Source organism: Phodopus roborovskii, unplaced genomic scaffold (genome assembly GCF_943737965.1).
Source record: "Phodopus roborovskii unplaced genomic scaffold, PHOROB, whole genome shotgun sequence".
Taxonomy (NCBI): Eukaryota; Metazoa; Chordata; class Mammalia; order Rodentia; family Cricetidae; genus Phodopus; species Phodopus roborovskii.
The window spans coordinates 7,997,966-8,016,954 of NW_026126645.1; the positions used below are offsets into that span (position 1 = coordinate 7,997,966).

The following is an 18,989-nucleotide window of genomic DNA, read 5'->3' on the forward strand; positions in this document are numbered from 1 at the left end:
TGTCCACTGTGCCAGGTGCTTCAGATAGAGACAGGCCAGGCAGGTCAAGGCAGTTAGTGGGGCTCAGTCTTGGCTCCTCCACTTCCTGATGCTAACCCCTGGCATCCGACCTGAATGCAAACGTAGAGGCAAGACTAGTTTCCCAGCCGTCAGTAAACACTAAACAAGGCAACTGTCTCTTAGGCTCTGTCCAACCTTTTAACACGTGACACAATGCTGCTACCTACAAACAGTCAGGCCCTGGGAACAGCAATGGAGCTAATAATAATAATAATAATAATAATAATAATAATAATAATAATAATAATATTTTTCAAATCCCTCCAAATCTCATAATTTTAACTAAGTTCATTATATCATGTTTGGGTTGCATTCGTTCATAGTTATCGTGGGGCACATGCTGCCCACCAGCCACAGATTGGATAGAGACATTCTGGAAAATCTAAATGGGGGTCGAGTGTAGTTTATCATCACCAATTTGTTTTTACATAGCTTTGGCTGTCCTGGAACTACATTGGCCTCCAACTTAGACATCCACCGGCCTCTGTCTCTCCAGTGCTGGGATTAAAAGTGTGTGCCACCACACCTAGGTCAATTTCATGATAGAGATTGTGTTCTGTGCCTTCTCTGAGAAGGCTGTGGTCTTGGCACACAAGGAACCGTGGGCCACAGCCTCCCTGACCTATGGGTCAATCAAGGCCTTTATGAAGGGCAGGGCGGGCAGGCAGGCCCTGTCACTAGCCTAGGGAAGACAGAAGAACAGAGCAGAGGGAGTCTGTGTGAGGGAGCTGGGCTGAGGGGCTGCTGTCCACCAAGGACACACACCTGGGACACCAGCCAGGCACATACCTGCCCCTGAACTCACATTCTGGCCTCCTGCTAAGTAAATTTAGGGAGGAAGCCATGCAGCCCCTGAGCTAACCTGTGCTCCTAGGTGGCCTCTTCAGAAGGCGTCGAGGCAGCTCTATGGACTGACTTCTGCTTTTAGACTGTGGGCGCATGTGTGCATGTTTGAGTGTGTGCCTATAGTCCCAGGAGGGTCACCTGAGTCATACATACACAGAAGGAAAGCCATGAGAGGAGCCTAAAAATGGATGTCTTGCAGATGACATAATCACTGCTGTCCCCTCCAGTCTTTTAGAGACCATGGCTGCTGCCCTTTCTGCACTCCTGGTGGCCTTGTGCTACATCCTTCCCTGAGACCACCGTGTGCTGGGCTGGGAAACTCAAGAGATTCTGGCAAGGTGCACTGCCTCTCTAGGGACTGGCCTGAGCCTGGCAGGTGGCCTTGCCTGAGCTGGCATGGTTATTGCAGGGTCTGAGCCAAGTCCTATGCAGACGGTGTGGCTGACATTGGACACTTATTTGAAGCCAGGAGGGGAGTCTTGAGGCAGACAGTGTCAGAAGGACAGAGTCACCCGAAGGGACAGGGCTAACAGAAATGTGGGAATCCAGGGCTCCTAGTCCAGGAGGGGCACCCGAAAACAGACTAGGGAGAGAACTGCGGGCAGCCCGCGGCAGACCAACGGCCCGGGTCCTCCTCCATGCTACCCTGTGCAGAGGTGAAGAGAAGTGTCTTGGCTGACTAGCAACTGACATTGAGACAGTTGCTCACTCTGCCTCGGTGGTACCAACACCACCTCCCAGGCCCTCCCACAGTCTTTACCTCCATGTGACATCAGTGCTCCATCCTCACATGAACCCTGGGGACAAGGCATCTTACAGGGTATTGAAGCACAGAGGGACACGGTGGGGGTAAACCGGGGCTGCTCTCTCCTGAGGGTGTCAGACTAAAAGGTTCACTCAAGGCGACAGGCATAGCCTCAATCTCAGTTTCCCCACAACCCCCTCTCTTCCCACGGTGGGGCAGAGGGCCCCAAAGCCTCCTTAACAGTCACTACCACTTCTGACTTTTCCTGACATCTCAGGGGGACAGGGGCCTGCTGCGAAGCCAGCTCTGAAGGTGCTCAGGACTCTGTGATGGCAAGAAGTGTCGCAGGGAAAGGCCAGGATGCAGTGGCTTCCCGGTGTGTGGATGGAGCTGGAGGAGAGGCCTGCAGGCAGGGCAAGCCAGCTCAGGGCCACACCAATGCAGACACCCTGGGCCTGGGTTTGGACCTCCCTCCTCTGTCAGGCCAGGCTTGCCCTGCTCCTGCTTTGGTCCCTGCCTTGGAACCACCATTGTTCCCATTAGCCAGGTTCCTCTGCCTGTCTCAACAGCCCCACCGCCTCTTCCAACCCTCATGATCCCTGGCGGCTGGCAGAGAAGGGGCGGGAGCTCGCCAAGGCTCCACGTTCTCCAGACCTTTGTCATGTGATCTTGCCACTCTGATGCTCCATCCCAAAGAGGAAGGACTGCCAAAGAATCCCGCCCTTCATTAATGCCCACTCAGGCCTCCTCCATGCCTGCAGAGCCACCGGGTAAGGTGATTCTTAGCCCAGACTGGGTGTGGCTGGGCATGGGAGGGACCAAGGGAGACCGCCTTTCTCGGAATTTCACACCATTGTTTTTTCTTTGGGGAGTGTTTAATCTGCCTGCCCTGCAGAGGCTGGGCCTGTGAGGACACCAGGCTAGTGGCCCACCACCATGCTGCCTCAGAGGCTATGGTTTCCTCCCAGGGACCTGTACACATCTATTCAATACTGCAGAGCTTCAGTTTTCTCCCGGGGCCAGGGCCATGCGGTGACCATGGACCATACCTTGGAGGTGATGCAAAGTCCTGGCCTGGGAGGGAGACTGTAGGAAGCCTGGGTTAGTCATGTGGGCCTCTCTGGCCTGCTGGAGACCTGGGCACCATGAAGCTGCACTCACTGGGCGATTCCAGCACCAAATATACAGTCTGGCTGAGGAAGGGAACAGGCAACCGAGTCCCGGACAGGTGGTCAGGACTGCACAGCTTCCAAGCCTGAGCGTTGGCTTCTGGCGGCCGAAGAGCCAGTTGCTATCATGCATTTGCTTGGGAAGGATGGGAGAGGGTCAGATGGCCACCTCCTTCAGCCCTTAGTGAACACATTTTTCTTTAGGGGGTGCGGTTGCTGGGATTAGATGCATCAGTCTGACTGGAGCTCACCCAAATCTGGTGGGCTGACAGGGCTGTCCCAGGCTCTGGTACAAGGTATCCCACAGAACTTATGACCTGGGTCACAATGCCACTTCTCTTGAGACGCTGGCTTGCCCACCCTTCCTTCCCAGTTTCTTCACTCCCCTGGATGAGGCTCTGCTGAGGGCTAGCCCTAGGCATCTCCCTTCATGTTTAAAGTTTTATTATTGCGTGTGTGCATGTTCATATGCGTGTGGACTTACATGAGCTACTTACAGAATACGTATAAGCTTACACAAGTAGAGGTCAGGGCAACCCTAGGTGCCAGTCCTTGCTTTTCCCCTTTTTTCAGATGGGGTCTGTGTTCACCATTGCATGTGTTGGGCTAGCTTGTGTGTGAGCTTCCAGGGTTCTCCTATTTCTGCCTCCATTTCTGTTAGGAGAGCTGGGATTAAAGATACACATCCTAGGGATCTGAACTCAGGTCCTATAGTCATGTCTCCAGATCCCCCTTCCAATTTTCACACAGCACCCCCTACTTGACTTTGGGGACGCCCACCACCACCTTATCATACCTGTCCTTCAGAAACAGAAATGGGTCCTTGTCTGACCAATGGGGACTCGCCTTGACCACTGTGATTGGCTCAGGGGAAGGCACGTGACCCAAGCCAGCCCACCCAGGGCTCATCATCAGTGTGCTGGGGATGCTAGCAGTCCTTCCTGTCACCACGAACGGCAGGCAACAAGGTCCAGAAAAGGTACCCATACCCCGCCTGAAGACAGATCTACACCTGAATTTCCCCTTTCTGAGTGAACAGGCACTTTCACATCCTAGCTAGTCTGAGCCAGGTTTTCTGCTGCTTTCAAGAGAAAGAGAACCTGGTAAATCGTATCTGCCAGTTTTGGAGGAGCACCCCACCTCCCTGCAAACACGAAGGCTACCTACTGCATGCCAAGTTCTCCAATCCATAATCCTCCCTCAGAAACAAGAAGTGACATGGATCTTACTTGTTTAAGAGTGAGAAGCCTCCCTCCCCAACTACCTCCCGTTCCCACTGCTTGTTAGCCTTAGAGACCAGCCTCTACTGCCCCCTCCCCACTCAGTCCCGCCCCATCTTGAAGCCCTGCCATCCCAAACCTCCTAATTAATTACTGCTTCAAGGCTATTTCCAGACATGCCCTGTCGCCATGGTCCTTTCTCCTCTTCCGTGTCCTGCAAGGGTCTTGGAGCACCAACCACATAGCTCTTGACTTCACACCCTGAGCTGGGTGTTCATCCAGTGACTGACACTGAACCTGAGCCAAGACCCTCACCAAGCATGTGCAGAAGACTGGCCATCATTTGTTTCAATCCTCAGATGCAAAGGTTGAGTATTTCAGTGGCAGAGCTTGGACTAATCAGGACAAGCAAAAGCTGAAGGTGTGACAGAATAGCAATGCCCTTGTCCAGCACGTGAGTTCTGGGTTCCATCCCCCGTGCTGCAAAAACAAACTAACCCCAACTTGCAGGTATAAAGATGGGAAGGTAGGCTGGCTAGTTCAAGGTCAGAGAGCTGGTTCCAGTGGCTCAGGTGCATCCCAGTTCAGAAGTAAATCACATTCCAAAGCTCAAAACCAGATCCCTGCACTAAATGTCACCCTGTGAAATACTCTGCACTAAGGGCCACCCTGTGAAATACCAGGAAAAGAGACTGACCAGAGGAGACAGACATGAAAGAGGACTTATCTGAGTGACCTTCTTTCCTCCCAAGGTCAGCCTCCAGAAAGGGGGTATCTGTGGGGTTGGGGTAGAGACACAGCTGTCACCAGATGGCCTTGCCTGTTCCCTCCTTTCTTACCTTGCATAGCCCTCCTGGCTCACTTCCTTCTTGCCCACCTTCAACCAAAGAAAACACGATGGAAATGCAGGAAGGAAAAAGAGCAGGCATTCATTACTCTACCATGCAGTGGCCCAGGCCTTCAACACAGGGAGTGCACAGCTCAGATCCAGCAACTGAACTCGATCAGCCCACATTGGCCTGCTGCTCTACCAGAGGCTGAGCCAGCACCCCATGCCTCTGTTTCCTTTCCAGCTGCTTCCGGCATCCATGGAGCAGATGTAAACCCATGCCACTGCCAGAGTGGGTTCACTCTGACTAGCTTTGAGGATCTCTAGGGTAGAAATGGGCTAGGGAAAGAGCCAGGCTTCTGTTCCCATTGCATGGACAGATAAATTGAAACCCAGAGGCGGGGTTTAGATAGATCCATTCCCTTGACCACTAAGCTACCTACCTGTCATTACAAACTAGCAGCCAAGCTAGAAAATGTGCTTGGGCTTGAACAATCTAAGCCGGTCTCAAATGTCAACTCAAGGTCATCAGTGTACATCTAGCCTGCCGAGGCACTACAGATGTGAATGGTCACAGAGGGAAACACGAATCAGACTGGGTGTGGGATCCCCTGGGCCCAGCTGCCATTACACAGGGGTGGCAGGCTGATATGCCTTTAAGGCAAGCATTAAAACCAAGTCCAGGCTGGTCTGAAGAAATCACACATCCAGAGGGGCATCATAGACAAGTACCGGGTGATGCCTGCTGCCCTGTGACCCCTTTCCCTCAGTCCCTGTAAAAATGACCACAATGACCAGGATAAGTCCCAATTTGGAAGTCAACTCCCTGGTTCAAATTTTGACTCCTGCTGGAAAGACGGATAAGGAGCTAAGAGTATGTCTTGTTCATCTGGAGGACCAGACAGCTCAAAGCCAGCTCAACCCCAGCTCCAGGGATCTGATGCCCTGTTGTGGCCTCTGTGGGCTCTGCACATGAGCACAGACACACAAATCCTAGTCCTCTGACCCTGGCAAGTCACCTTTCTTTCCCTTGCATGGAGAACAGGTATCATAGCAGGCCCTGGCTCCCGGGACTGTTGTGACAAAGCTCTACAAAAAGCCTAGCACAGCATCGACCCTCAGTCAACACAGGTAGCCAGCCAGCTGTCTGGGCCAGCTAAGGTCAGCAGGACCTGGAGACAGAATGTAAGAGACAAGGAGGATGCCTCAGGCCTCCCCAACCCCAAGGGAGGCTACCAGGGATTCAGTGTTCGTGAGCACTGCCAAGCACCCTCAAATTGTGTAACTCCTCGTTATTCTCCAGCATGACTAAACAGCTGCTTCGGGAGGGAATAAAATACGCTCCGCATAGTTTAAATGTTTCACTTACGGAAACTGTCGGGGCCAACTTTATAAACGGTGTAAAGTAAAGCCACTTAGGAGAGACTGGTCCCGACTCACTGAGGGCTGGGGTGGGCAAGGAGCACAGCCTCGGCCACAGCCAAGTGGCTAGGATTCCCAGAAGGCGCCATCTGGGATGTCTCAGAGCGGGCACCAGATCACATCCTGGTGTCCCCACATGAAACAGGATCCTCCCTCTGGAAGCCCAGTCCAGCCAGAGGAGAGGGTGCACTTCCGGCCTGAGTCTGTTTCCCACACTCCAGGGTGCCTGGGTCTCTAGCCAATCAAGTTAATTGAAAAATTACCTTGGGCTGAGAAAAAGCAGGCCTGGTTGGGGGGGGGGGGGGGGACATGACAGGCTCTTGGGAACCCTGCTGGTCCCCAGCAAGCCTGGGCCTCAAAGGTCTACAGCAGAGGGAGAGTAGAGAACCTGGGAAGTGCTGGGCCTTCTAGGAATTGTGTGGCTCTAGGGCTCTCTCTGCTATGCAGAAGGCCATGGAAACTTCCAGCCTTGGACTGCAGATCTCGTAAGTGAATTGACCAGAGAACCTGCCTAGCATGCACAAGGCTTTGGGTTCAGCTTCCTACACTGCATAAACTGGGTATGGTAGGGTGTAACTGCAAGTCCAGTGGGAGAGACAGGGGCAGGCGAATCGGAGGTTCAAGGCTCCTTCAGTGAGGAAATTCAGGTGCAAAGGAAAACAAACAAAGATCAAAAAAAGGACAAGAGTGGAGGCCAGTGAGTGTGGGGCTCGTTCACCTGGCTGGCAGGCACCCCTCCCCCCCAAACACCACATCCCAGGGTGCTATTCTGGAATGAGCCACTCCAATACCTAGTCCTAGTAAACATAACTGCAAAAGAAGCCTGACATTCAGACCAGCTGCAAGACAATGAGAGGCTGCCTGTATCCCACAGGGCAGGATGGTATCCTTATGCTCAGGAGGCTCTGCAATAGGCCAGGACTGCTAAGTCCCAATATGTGGCTTTTAACTTTGTCTTCAAAGTGCCCTCATGTCTATTATGTTTATTAGTTCAGCCCCTCGGTGTGTTTTACTGTCCTCATTAGAAAGATAAATGGTGATTCAGCCTAGTCATACAGGGTGGGTGGTGCAGCTGGGCCTGAGCCCTGCCCTCCACCTCCTCCTGTCCATCCCATTCTATTCCAGCATGCAGCCTCCTGGACACACCTTAGCCTCTCCAGGCTGCTCTATCCACTCCTGTCCTCCTAGGGCCCTGTCTGTCAGGACCATGAGCTATTAATCACTTCCAAAGTGGTCTGACATCTTTAGAGACCTCTGCCATCAGCTTCTGGGAACTACAAAGCAGGAGACCAGTGGAGACCCCTTCACTGCACCCCTCTTTCCAGGAAGCCATACCCTTCAGGACCAGACATGAACAAAGCTTTTTAAACAATGTTTACTTGGGCCGGGATGGGGAGGGAGCTCGCTTGGTGGAGTGCTTGAGATCTCAATTTCAAATCTCAGCATGGTGAAGTATGCCTTTCATCCTAGCACTGAGAAGATGGAGGCAACATGATCAGAAGTTCAGGGTCATCCTGGGCTATATAGAGAATTCAAGGCCAGCCTGGGCTAGCTAAATGAGTTCTGAACTAAAAAAAGGAAAAAGAAAACTAAGAAAAGGGCAAGAGAAACTTTTTTGTTGTTGTTGTTTTGTTTTGTGTTGGGGGAATTTGGGCAACGTGGCCTATGAATCAACTGTATCATCAGGACCCAGAAAAATGTGGGGTTTAGGAAGAGGAAAGAACAATGGAGTGAGGGGAAGTCCCAGGAAAACCTGACCTCACCACAGAGCTTTTTGTGTGACTTCTGGCTTTGGGCACCTCCCCAGAGGCAGTGTGGCTCAGTGGTGAGGAGGGTTGCGTGTCTGCCACTTACCAAGAGCCCCAGCAAGTCTCCATGCCTCTCGAGGCCTCAGTGCCCTTGTGTACCTTACAAGGTTAAAAGGAGAGTGGAAGGGTCTCTGCGCAAAGAACATTCTGGCAGGTGAGAAGTACTACACATAGTTGGCATAGTCTCCCTCCTGCTCCTTCCTTGAGAGACACACATCACCTTCTGGCTCCCCTCCTGCCTGACAACACTGTCCCTGGGGGCTTCTGGAACCTTCTGTCCCAAGCCTTCAGGTAGAATATTCTTTGCTGACAGATCCTTCAGAGTAGAGCTCCCAGCAGTTAGGGGCTGGCTGCTCCACACAGCACTAACATAGGGGTTCAACACAGGAATCCCCCTGGCATTCTCCAATTTATGGCCAGGGATGCAACTTGTTCCTGCCTGGACTGACATCCCAATAGCATCTCCCATCCTCCCTGCCCCAGACCTTGGCTGGCTGGCTCTCCCAACAGTTCAAAGGTCAGGCTGCTTCCAAGCTGCAAGCTGCCTCTTGGGAGAGCAGAGGGGGGAAAGTATTTGAAAAATGTAAATGAAAGCACCCGGTGGCTTTCCGCCCCCACTCCCGCCCAGCTCACAGCCAGCTCGACAGAACACAGAACACAAGGCCTGGTACTGTGGGCCCAAGAAGAATGAGCAAGGCAAGGGCTGCACAGGGTTTAGCCAGTGGCGACTCTGCTGCCCATCCCAGACCAGGACTCTCCACACTGAACACCTTTAAGCCACAGCTTTTTGGAATGATGCTGGTGAGAGCCAGGGACTGCAGGTCCTAGCATCTAAGGTGATTCCAATCCCCCCTCCCCAGAAGCCCAAGAAATGCACCCTCAGTGACAGTCACCCTGGCACAAGCCGTAGGCAGAGGAGAAGGACTGAGTGTTTTCTGCAAGCCTGCTATATGCCTCCCATGGGAATATGAAGCTCCAGCTTGACCACTGGATAGTCATGGAGAAGCGTCTGACTTCAATAAAGAAAAGCTTGAAGTGACAGGGGACAAATAATGGATGTCTCGGGTGAAGCTGGGGCTAGGGCTCAGTGCCAGAGAGCTTGCAGGTTGCATGCAGAGCACTGAAACCTCAAAACCAGAACACGAAGCAAAAAAAGTCTCTAGCATGCCCTACAAGCTGTAGTCTTGGGCATCAGCCTCCCTGCCCTGCTCTCTTCAGCTAACTGGAGTTCCTGCCTTTCCTACATCACCTGCTTCAAAGCATATATATCATAGGCTGTGTAGGCCTTGGGCTGGGCACCTTTCTCCTGACACCTGCAAAATATTCCAGATCCTTGCTAGTCTGAGTGGAAGGAGGATGGATGCATGTTCCTGGGCTCACAGGACAGGCAGGGGTGGAGGCCATAAAACAAAACAAAACAATGTAACACACACACACAGCACAGCTGGCTGGTGTTTTCAAGTAGCCCAGACAAGAGAAATGTTTGCACCATCACCAACTTAGGATGTAAAAAAGGAAAAAAAAAAAAAAAAAAAAAGAAACCTCACAGTCATTGTCCTGTCCCTCCTGGCATCCTGGCATTGCAAGTCGAGGACCAACCTGACTTGTGAGAACTACCACCTACCACCTAGCAAATCAGCTGTAACCAAAAAAATTGCAATGTCAGAGCAAGCCCCCACCCACATCCAGGGAGCCAAGCGACTCTCGGGATAAGCAGATAATTCTATTGCTGCAGAGACCAGACAGTTTTCAGGAAAACGGAACTGTTTTTGTTCACTATGTGGCACCCCACAGCCTGGGCAGTCCTTAGACTCTGAAGAGACCTATGAATTTTCTAATCTAGCATTTCCCCTGCACACATGCCTGGAGAGGGCTAAGGCTTTGGAAAAAGGAGAGAGCTATTGCACGCCCAGTCCAAAGTAGCAGCCAGTGTGTATAGTTATCCTGGGAAGTACCAGAAGGGTGGTGACAGTAAGGACTCACCCAGAACCCTATTGGAGCAGAGGGCACTCTGGGAGTGGACGGCATGCATTCAAGTCAGCTTGACAAGCCCCACATGCAGAGTCAACAGGTCTAGGGCTTCTGTGTAAGTCCACCCATGACAGTGAAGACCAGGGAAAGATGAGGGAGAGAAGCAGAGACAACTTTGCAGGGAACCTGACAGGTGCAACAGTTGAGTGGGTCCCTTAAGGCAGGGCAGGAGTGACTAGCAGAAGGCAATAGAGGAGGAAGCTCTTCTGCCCTACAGAATCTGCCTTACGGGCAGTCAAAACAAACCTGCAAGGATGGGTGCCATAGCCTTTATTGTCAGCCCTCAGGAGGAAGGAAGAGTCAGGGAGACGGTGAGTTCGAAGTCAGCCAAGTCTCTACGGCACCAGGCCAGGAAGAGCTATACCATGAGACCCAGTCTCAGCAAAAAGTAACAAAATCTGCAAAATAAAGACCAATAAGGCCCACAATACCACAGCAAGGAGCACAGCGGCACACTCTACTCCTCGCTCCACAGGATGGCTCTCATCAGCACCATGGATTCCTAACCAACAGGTCCTGAATGTGAGCGCCATTAAAAAAACAAAACAACAAAACGAAAGCTGTCAACAGGAAAAGATTTCTGAACACACAAAAATTAACCCAAGATCAAAGAACCTGAGGTGCCTGTGTTGCATCCTGCAACCTCACTGCAACCTCGCTTCTGGCCACACAGCATGCACACTGCTCTGTTCATGCCCTCACCCCATGCAATGGCAATGCAGGCTGTGTGACACCCTTCATCCCAGAGCCAAGACTTCTGTGTCTTTATTGGACAAACAGAACTTTCTGCTCTTATAGAAACATTAACAGTTTAATTATGGAAAACAAAGACTTGATATTTTCCTCCCAGCATGCCTTAGTGCACATCAGATTAGCATATCTTTGGATTGTGTTGCTAGGATGCTTGCTTTTAAAAACTGCCATTTTGAATTGCTGACTTCAGCTTTGTAAAACTTGTTCAATAAATCTTGGCTTGGGATTAGGACAGAAATCACAACAATCACTGAGATGGCTCTAAACATTTTTCTGCCAATTTGTACCATGTGGTTATGTGAAGTAACATTCTCACTATAATTGTTAAATTATGAAATAAAAATATCGATCAACTCTGAAAAACAGAGGACACTGTTTCCCATATATCATCACATATTCAGCCAAGATTTAACTGCCTATAACTGCAGGGAATAAGACACCCTCTACTGACCCCTATAAGTACCCACACACAAGTACATACTTACACACACACACACACACACACACTAAAAATGATAAAATGGATCTTTCAGATGCCCAATTCAAAGATCCATTTTCAGATTTTGTTGTGTTGTGTTTTTTTTCCTGTCTGCGTCAGGGTTGGGGCCTAGGAAATGACATTTAAAGATAACATAACATGTTCCCAGGTTTGAGTCAGAGACAGACGGTTCAGGAGTCAAGTATGATGGTGGCCTCAGGGGACCACCACAGCAAAAACAAACATCTGAAGTTATTATGAACAATTTGGAACAGACCATAGAAACATTCGGGAGTCCTGACTGAATCTGAAGTGTTGACCCACCCCCAACCCCAGTCACAAGCGACTGCCTACAAATGTACAAATTATCTAAATGTGCGATTCAGTTCTCTAGTCTGGGCTTCGGTAAGTCCTGTTAGACACCCATCCCATGGTGTCTGTCTCCACGTCCCCTATTGTGAACTGAAGTTCATTCTCTGAGGCGCTGGTTAAAACTGACTAAAACTTGTACCTTGAGAGAGAAGGAATGTTGCAGGTCAAGAGCTAAAATTATCTCAGATGTCTTTGGTATCTTCAGGAGTCATTTACTTGTATGTGATCTCACAGGCTTGTGACCATGAAGTAGTGTGTTTGGAATGTATTGACTTAGCAGACCCTAGCTGTCACCAACCTCAAAGCTAAGTATGCCAGCAGATAGCATCTCTGAGCCCTGATCTGCTGTCACCTACCTACTTGATGTCCCCATGGATGGATTTGGTACCTGCTTTGATTCATGACTCTCTTTTGTTCTGTGGCTATAACAATTCATGTAAGTTCTTTGGAGATGGAATCTCACTGAGGGCCGCCTGGGCCTTGGCCACTCACATTTGCCTCAGAATAAACTCTCCCATTCTTGTGGGAGCAAAAGCAGGCTTTTGCTATCAGCATTATAAAAAGAGGCTCCCTTCTAGATCATCCCCAAAGGGCAGACAGACATCCATACCCACATGTGAAGACCACCGCAGGAAAAGCATACTGTGGGGACAGTCCTATGTTTGCTCCAGACCCAGAGTGAGCATGTCTTCCACAGGTAGCACCCAGGTTGCAAGCTTGCCTCTTGGTCAGCTGCCAGAGTAGCAGAAGGACCCCAGAGGGGCCCGGGAAAAGTACGGATGGAGATGCCTCCCTACCTGACTGCTGGAGGTTTAAAGAAATCGCTGCAGGGATCTGCCCCACAAAAGGCTGCCTGGATCAGTGATGACTCCAGCCCAGGCCAGACACTAGAAGCCCACAGGCAGCAAGGAATACTCAGGTGTGTGGGTGTTTATATAGCCACTAACCCGAGTCATCCAACCCCTTCCACTTTATCTGGAAGGAGACATAGAGGTCACACCTGGCAACCAGGGTGAGGAAGCCCAGCACACAGGAGCAAACACAAACCAAATCATGGCCCCAGGTTCACACCCTGAGAGGGCACAGCAGGGCCCTGCCTAGTGCCCTGAGCACTGGCGAAGTCCCTGCCTCCTGGGAAACCCAGGTCCCCTGTCAAGCATCAGTCACCTTTCAGCTCTAGGCAGATCCCCAGGACAAGGAGGAGACCAAAACTGAGCAGGCACAAATAATAAGCCCTGGCCAAGAGGTGATAAGGACCCACGCCACTCCCAGCTTTAAAGAGGCCACAGCTGCAAGCCCTTGTTTCAACGAACAGTTTTTGAGGTTTGGTTCAATGGCTATGGGCAACTGTCTCCAAGCCTGACAAATGAGTTTAATCCCATGGTTCCAGAAGGTATTCTCTGACCTTCACAATTGTAAACAAATGCAATTTTAAAAACATGCAGAAGGAAAGAGTGTAGGATTGCCCAAGGCCAATCTACCTGGATCTACGGAATCCACCTCACCCTAGAATTTACTTAAGTCCACTCATCTTGGGGCTCAGCACACAGAGGGTCGCATACAGGCTCTGTCCACCTTCACTCCCAAGTCTCTGACCCCAAGGGTACTGAGAAAGTTCCCAAGAACAGGAAGGAAACAGCCCTCCTGGTTTCCCTCGGCAGGGCAGAGAGGAATGAGAGGGGATGGAGGAAACACGGACAGGTGCACAGCTAAAGGAGCTGACATCCACAGAACCCCAGCACCAACAACAAAGGCGTCCGAAGAGGCGGGGCAGGGGGTGGAGGATAGGCTCAGAGAGGCTGGAAAAACAGGCTCTCCCAGTGGCTTTGGGGACCAGAATTTAAGAATGGATGAATCACAGACAAGAGCTGGCTTCCTCTGTCTCCTTAGCACCCAGCCAGACGCAGGCTCCACAGAGTCAGGGACAGCAGGTTGAACAAAAGGCAAAGAATGCTGGGGGCTGCCTGGGGCCCCAAGTAGGGCATTTGAGCGCCCTGCCTTCTGTCTTCCCACACAGCTGGGGCTCACAAGACCAAGAATGGATACATTCATTCCTTCTACTAGGTTCTAAGAACACAAGCCAAGGAGTGGATGAAAATGGGGAGGGGGGGTCAAACAAGTCATGAGCTTAACTAGGCTTTGTGTCCACTACTGACACCTGTAAGAGAGACTCTGCTGATTATGATATTATGCCACAGGGAAGCCAGAATGCATAGCATGTCCTCCAAAACGAACCTACCCCCAAGAGGCAAAGGATTTCAAAGTCTAGTCTATGGAATCCTGTGTCAAAATGGGCTGGGGATGTAGCTCATGTGGTAGAGTGATTGCCTAATATGCACAAGGCCTTGGGTTAGAACTCCAGCAGCATTGCATTAACAAGCAAACAAACAACAAATGATAACAACAACATAGCATTGTTATGTGCCTGTAATCCCAGGAACTGGAAGATGAAAACAGGAGGGTCAGAAGTTCAAGGTCAGCATGAAATAAGAACCCATGTTTCAAAAGGGATATATCCGAACAACAAAAATACTCAGGGCTCTTAAACACATAGTAGTGCATACGGGTGTAACTTGAGCACTCTTCAGTCTCTGTGAGTTCGAGACCAGCCTGGTGTACTTAAGAGTTCCAGGACAGCCTCTATGTACAAGTTCTCGAGAACTTGTCAAGAAAGAGGAAAAGGAGAAAGAATTACCCAAGGTCATCCTCAGCTAAAAGGTGAGTTCGAGGCCAGGCTGGAAGAGCCATAACTAAAAAAGCAAACACAGCAAACCATACATAGCAGCCAGCACCTCAGACCACTGTGATCTATGTGAGCAGCTTCAGAACTCCCGGGAGGAGGTCAATGGAACAGGGAAGAAGGCTATCTCCCAAGAACCTCACATGCCTTTTATTAGGACCCATCTGGCTCTGAAAATCACCACTCGTGATTCCTGGAATATGCGCCTTCCCAGGTTATAGTTCCCACACCACATGGTTAGAACACATTTACTCAGCCCTGCTCAGGTTTTCCACTCAAGGGTCTGCATTCTGGATTCCAGAACAGCAAGGGTGAGTGGGGATGGGACACTCTCTTAGCATGGCTCAGCTACATGGTGGGATTCTGCCAGGAGAGGGTTAAGGGTGAATTCTCTAAAGAATAGAGAGGTAGGGTCAGCTCTGGAAGAAAAGCCCACAGGCTGGGCTCTACAGCTCCACCCTTGAATCTCACCACTTGAAAGGCTAAGGCAGGAGGGCTATGAGTTTGAGGCCTGGCTGTTCCAGAGAGAGATGTGCCCCCCCACAAATGCGCGCGCGCATGCGCGCGCGCGCGCACACACACACACACACACACACACTGGTGCATGCCTACAGCTCCATCACTTGAGATGAAGGTAGGAAGTCCAACAACTCAAGGTCATCCTCATCTGTACGTCAAGTTCAAGGCCTGCCTGGGCTACATGAGACCCACTCTCAAAAGGAAGCAAACGTAAAATTAAAAACAAAGATAGAAAGGAAATAAAAGCCCGTAGTTTGCAGCACCTCAGTCTGTGCTGTGGGTCAAACTACAGGGAGTGACTGCCCTGATGAAAGCAATCTGGAACAGACACTTGGTACAGGATAGTGTCTTTAGGTCTCAATGGCTTCATCTGTAAAATGAAGGGAATGCATGCCAGCCGTCTCATGGCCATGGGAATCAACAGACCACAGCACCTGCATCGGGGCGTCCCTTGAATCCTGGCTGGCCCTCAGCAAATGAATTTGTCATTAACAGGCCCTGCCCTAAGCAAAGGACACACTCTCCCTTGCCCTAAGCAAAGGATGCATTTTCCCCTGCCTGGGAAAGGTAGGAGCCTGGTATCAAGGCTGTGACGTGTGGGAATGAAGCTCCCAGGGGACCTTGCTGTTGTTTTCATTTCTTTTGTCAGCCTCCAGGGACAGCCCTCTGAAGCACCCACACAATGAAAAGGCACTAAACATACTCAATACCTGTGATAAAGTTACAGCCCAAACTAGCCTGTGCCACCCACCTTCCTAATCCAGGCACCTGCAGATCAACCACGCCGAGCCAGGTGGCAGGTGTTCCCTGGTATAGTCCCCCAAATCCAGCATGTACACCTGGAGACAGATACGGCACTGCCCTCCCTGTCCCCACTCCAGAGCCAGAGTTCAGGGTCTCCAGGCCAGGGCTGAGACATCGGGTGGGTCTCACCTACCTACCTGCAGCTCCCACCTGGCTAGGAATGTCTTCCAGATCAGGGGGTTCTGCAGCATCTGCAGGGCTGTGGATACTGGGCAAGAGTTGAGAGGAATCACCATGAGCGGAGTCCTCCATCTGGCCTCTTTTGAAAGCATCCAAGCAGCAGACAAGAGACAGCCTGATGTCTCCACCATCACGCAGGCTTGCACAGGACATCCCCACTCCCTGGAAGGCACTCATCTGATACACACAGCATCCAACGCCTTTACCGAGAGTAAATCTATTAAAATAACTACACACATGCACACACTGGTGCACACCTCCTCACCCTGGCTTGCCTCTCTGGAGTGTTTAAGCCCTTAGTGACTCATAGCCAACACAGGGCTCCCAGGTGATTGCTTTGGCCAGCTTTAATGATGTGTTTGGCCAGGCTTATCTGCCGGGGCCAAAAAAACCTGTCTGCTTGAAAATCCACCTGATCTTCTATTTTTGACAACTTGCCCTATTATGATGACAGAGGCGGACCTCAGGGTAGTGGGTGCTGTTTGCCTTGAAATGATTGAAAGAAGCATAAACCTTTTTTTCCACCACGGTTGACTGACAAATAGACCAGGCAACGCAAATTGGAATATTACAGAGAATATCAAGGGGGTTCAGCAACCATGTGGAGAATCCCCAATGACTCACAAGGCCATAGCAGCAGCCACTCCTTCTGAGCCACCTGCTTGGTCAAATCCCAATATACACAGGCCTTGTGATGCACTCTGGTAGTCCTAGCAACTGGTAAGAGGAGGCAAGGGGCTCAGAGTTCAAGGCCAAACTTGGCTACATAGTAAGTATAAGGCAAGCCTGGGCAACATAAGACTATCACACACACATTCTCTCTCTCTCTCTCTCTCTCTCTCTCTCTTTCTTTCTCTCCTCCAACACTTCAAGTACTTTAGACCTTGGAAATGCCCCTGTCCCCTGATGGTGGCTGTATTGACAGGCCTCACAGGTGGCAAAGACACACTGATTAGACTCCTGTTGAGCTCCACTTTACAGAAGGGTAAACTGAGGTTTGGGATGGCACACAGCTTGCCTAACTGGTGTGCATTTATGTCTAAATCTGGGGTTGTGACACAGGGGACCACCAACCCCAGTGGAGGACAAGATTCAGTCCAAAGCACTGAACCACAAGGGGACACAGTGGCCATAGGGAATAGAACCTTCAAAATGGTAACACCCCTCATCATTAGGACAGCCCAGACCCTGATGACCTCCACCCTGCCCTGCCCTGTGGGGATGGCAAATGAAGCCAGCTGATCTTAGTGGGCCGCTGCTGGGGGCATCCCAGGGCCCCATGTGGAGTGGAATCTCTCCCACCCTCTTCCTAGCAGAAGGCCTTTGCAGAGCAGGTAATGGAAAGATCTCTCACTAAAATGGCTAACGATCAATCTAGTGAATGCTGGGACTGCTTAAACCAGGAGTTTGGAGAAGACGAACATTTGTCTTTTGTAAGAAATTTAAAAGAAGCTGGGCAGTGGTGTTGCCTTTAATCCCAGCCCTGGGGAGACTGAGGCAGGTGGACCTCTGTGAGTTTGAGGCCAGCTCTGTCTACAAATCGAGTTCCAGGGTAGCCAGAGAAGTTACAAACAGACAAAAAGAACAAACCAAGCGAAAACAACAACAACAAAAAACAAAACAAAAGGGCTTTTCTGTTCCTCCAGATTTAGGTCTGTCTACAAACTGGAGTACACTGCCAGGCTGTGCTACCCACTGCCTGTGTGACCTTGGGCAAGTCAACTTTCCCAAACACGGGTTTCCTTGGCAACCATGCATACCCCTGGCTGTTGCCAGAACCGATTAAGACAAGCTTTCCAGTTAACTTATACTGGGCTCAAAGAGAGCTGGTGCACCAGGGTATGCTAACTGGTGTGCTAACGCCACACAGAGCAAGAAGCAAGGGAAACAAATGGCAACAATGTCACGCAGATTTCAGAAAGGGTGGGCTGGGACTAAGGATACAAGTCAGTCTGCCGAGAGCCTGAGGAGCCTGAGGAACCGCAAAAGGCCTTGGGTTTGATCCCTTGAGGGGCGTTTTTCATTTAAATTTTTATCTTACATTCTGGGTGGTGATGGTGGTGGTGGTGCACGCCTTTAAACCCAACCCTCGGGAGGCAGAGGCAGGCAGATCTCTGAGTTTGAGGCCAGCCTGGTCTACAGAGTTCCAGGGCAGCCAGAGCTACACAGACAAGCCCTATCTCAAACAAACAAATCCAAAACAAACAAAAAATTTATCTCATAGAGAGGTACAAAAGGAACAGCATAAACCAGACGTAGTGAGTGACCCAGGCTGCAATCCCAGCACTCTGAAAGTCGATCAGAAGGTAAGGGATGGTGACAGAATGAGCTGAGGCCAGCCTAGGAAAGAGGTGACCATGTCTCAAAAACAGAGAAGCTAAACACAAACTAAAAACTACAAGTTCAGAAGTTGACAGAGTAAGCATCGAGAGTCCACAGAAACAGACTTGGAATGTCAGCCAATGGCAATATTCTGACTTTCAATGTCAGCCAATGGCAATGTTTCTTGCCTTAGGGACTCAGCACCCAAAAGCCACTTCATACGCCGTTGTGTTGTTTCTGACCACACTCTCTTAACCCCCTCCCCCACCAGCCAGACCCCCTCCTAGCTTCATTTTTCTGCACCAGCCTTTCTGTCCCTGGACATGTCTATCTCAGACAGATTTGCCTATGGGAAATCTCCTTCCATGGAGTTCAAGAGCCTTGGACACTGGACTGCAGTTGTTTTTGTTTGCTGGCTATTATCTCTGACAGCTCCAACGGCTCCTGGCTATTAGCAGGTGTTCAAAATCTATGACAGAATGAATGACAATGGCCGATAGGTCAAATCAATTCATGTTCCCAGCTTAAGAACACATAGTGGGTACCTGGCCCACTCTGCAGGGGGTCTGGGATCATGATTTCCCGAAGGCAAACTGGTCTGTGGGGTACCTCAGAGGGCACTGGCGAGAGGAGGGGTGTGGACTATACAAGTGGTCAGTGCCTATATCCTCTGCTCTGGTCATTGGTCCCT

The 18,989-nt window shown here is 50.6% G+C and overlaps 1 protein-coding gene across 4 annotated transcripts in view; it reads right to left on the reverse strand.

Moving 5' to 3' along the window:
• The window catches only part of Kazn (kazrin, periplakin interacting protein), a 941,992-nt gene that overhangs the window by 99,500 nt on the left and 823,503 nt on the right, over positions 1–18,989 (reverse strand). Inside the window, exon 1 of one of the 4 annotated variants that reach the window (XM_051173738.1) lies at positions 15,934–16,158. The exons of the other annotated variants lie outside the window; for them this stretch is intronic. Within the exon in view, the coding sequence (XP_051029695.1) occupies positions 15,934–16,153 (220 nt within the window). The 5' untranslated portion in view covers positions 16,154–16,158. Of the gene's footprint in view, positions 1–15,933; positions 16,159–18,989 lie in introns of those variants that run through there. 4 annotated transcript variants of the gene reach the window in all.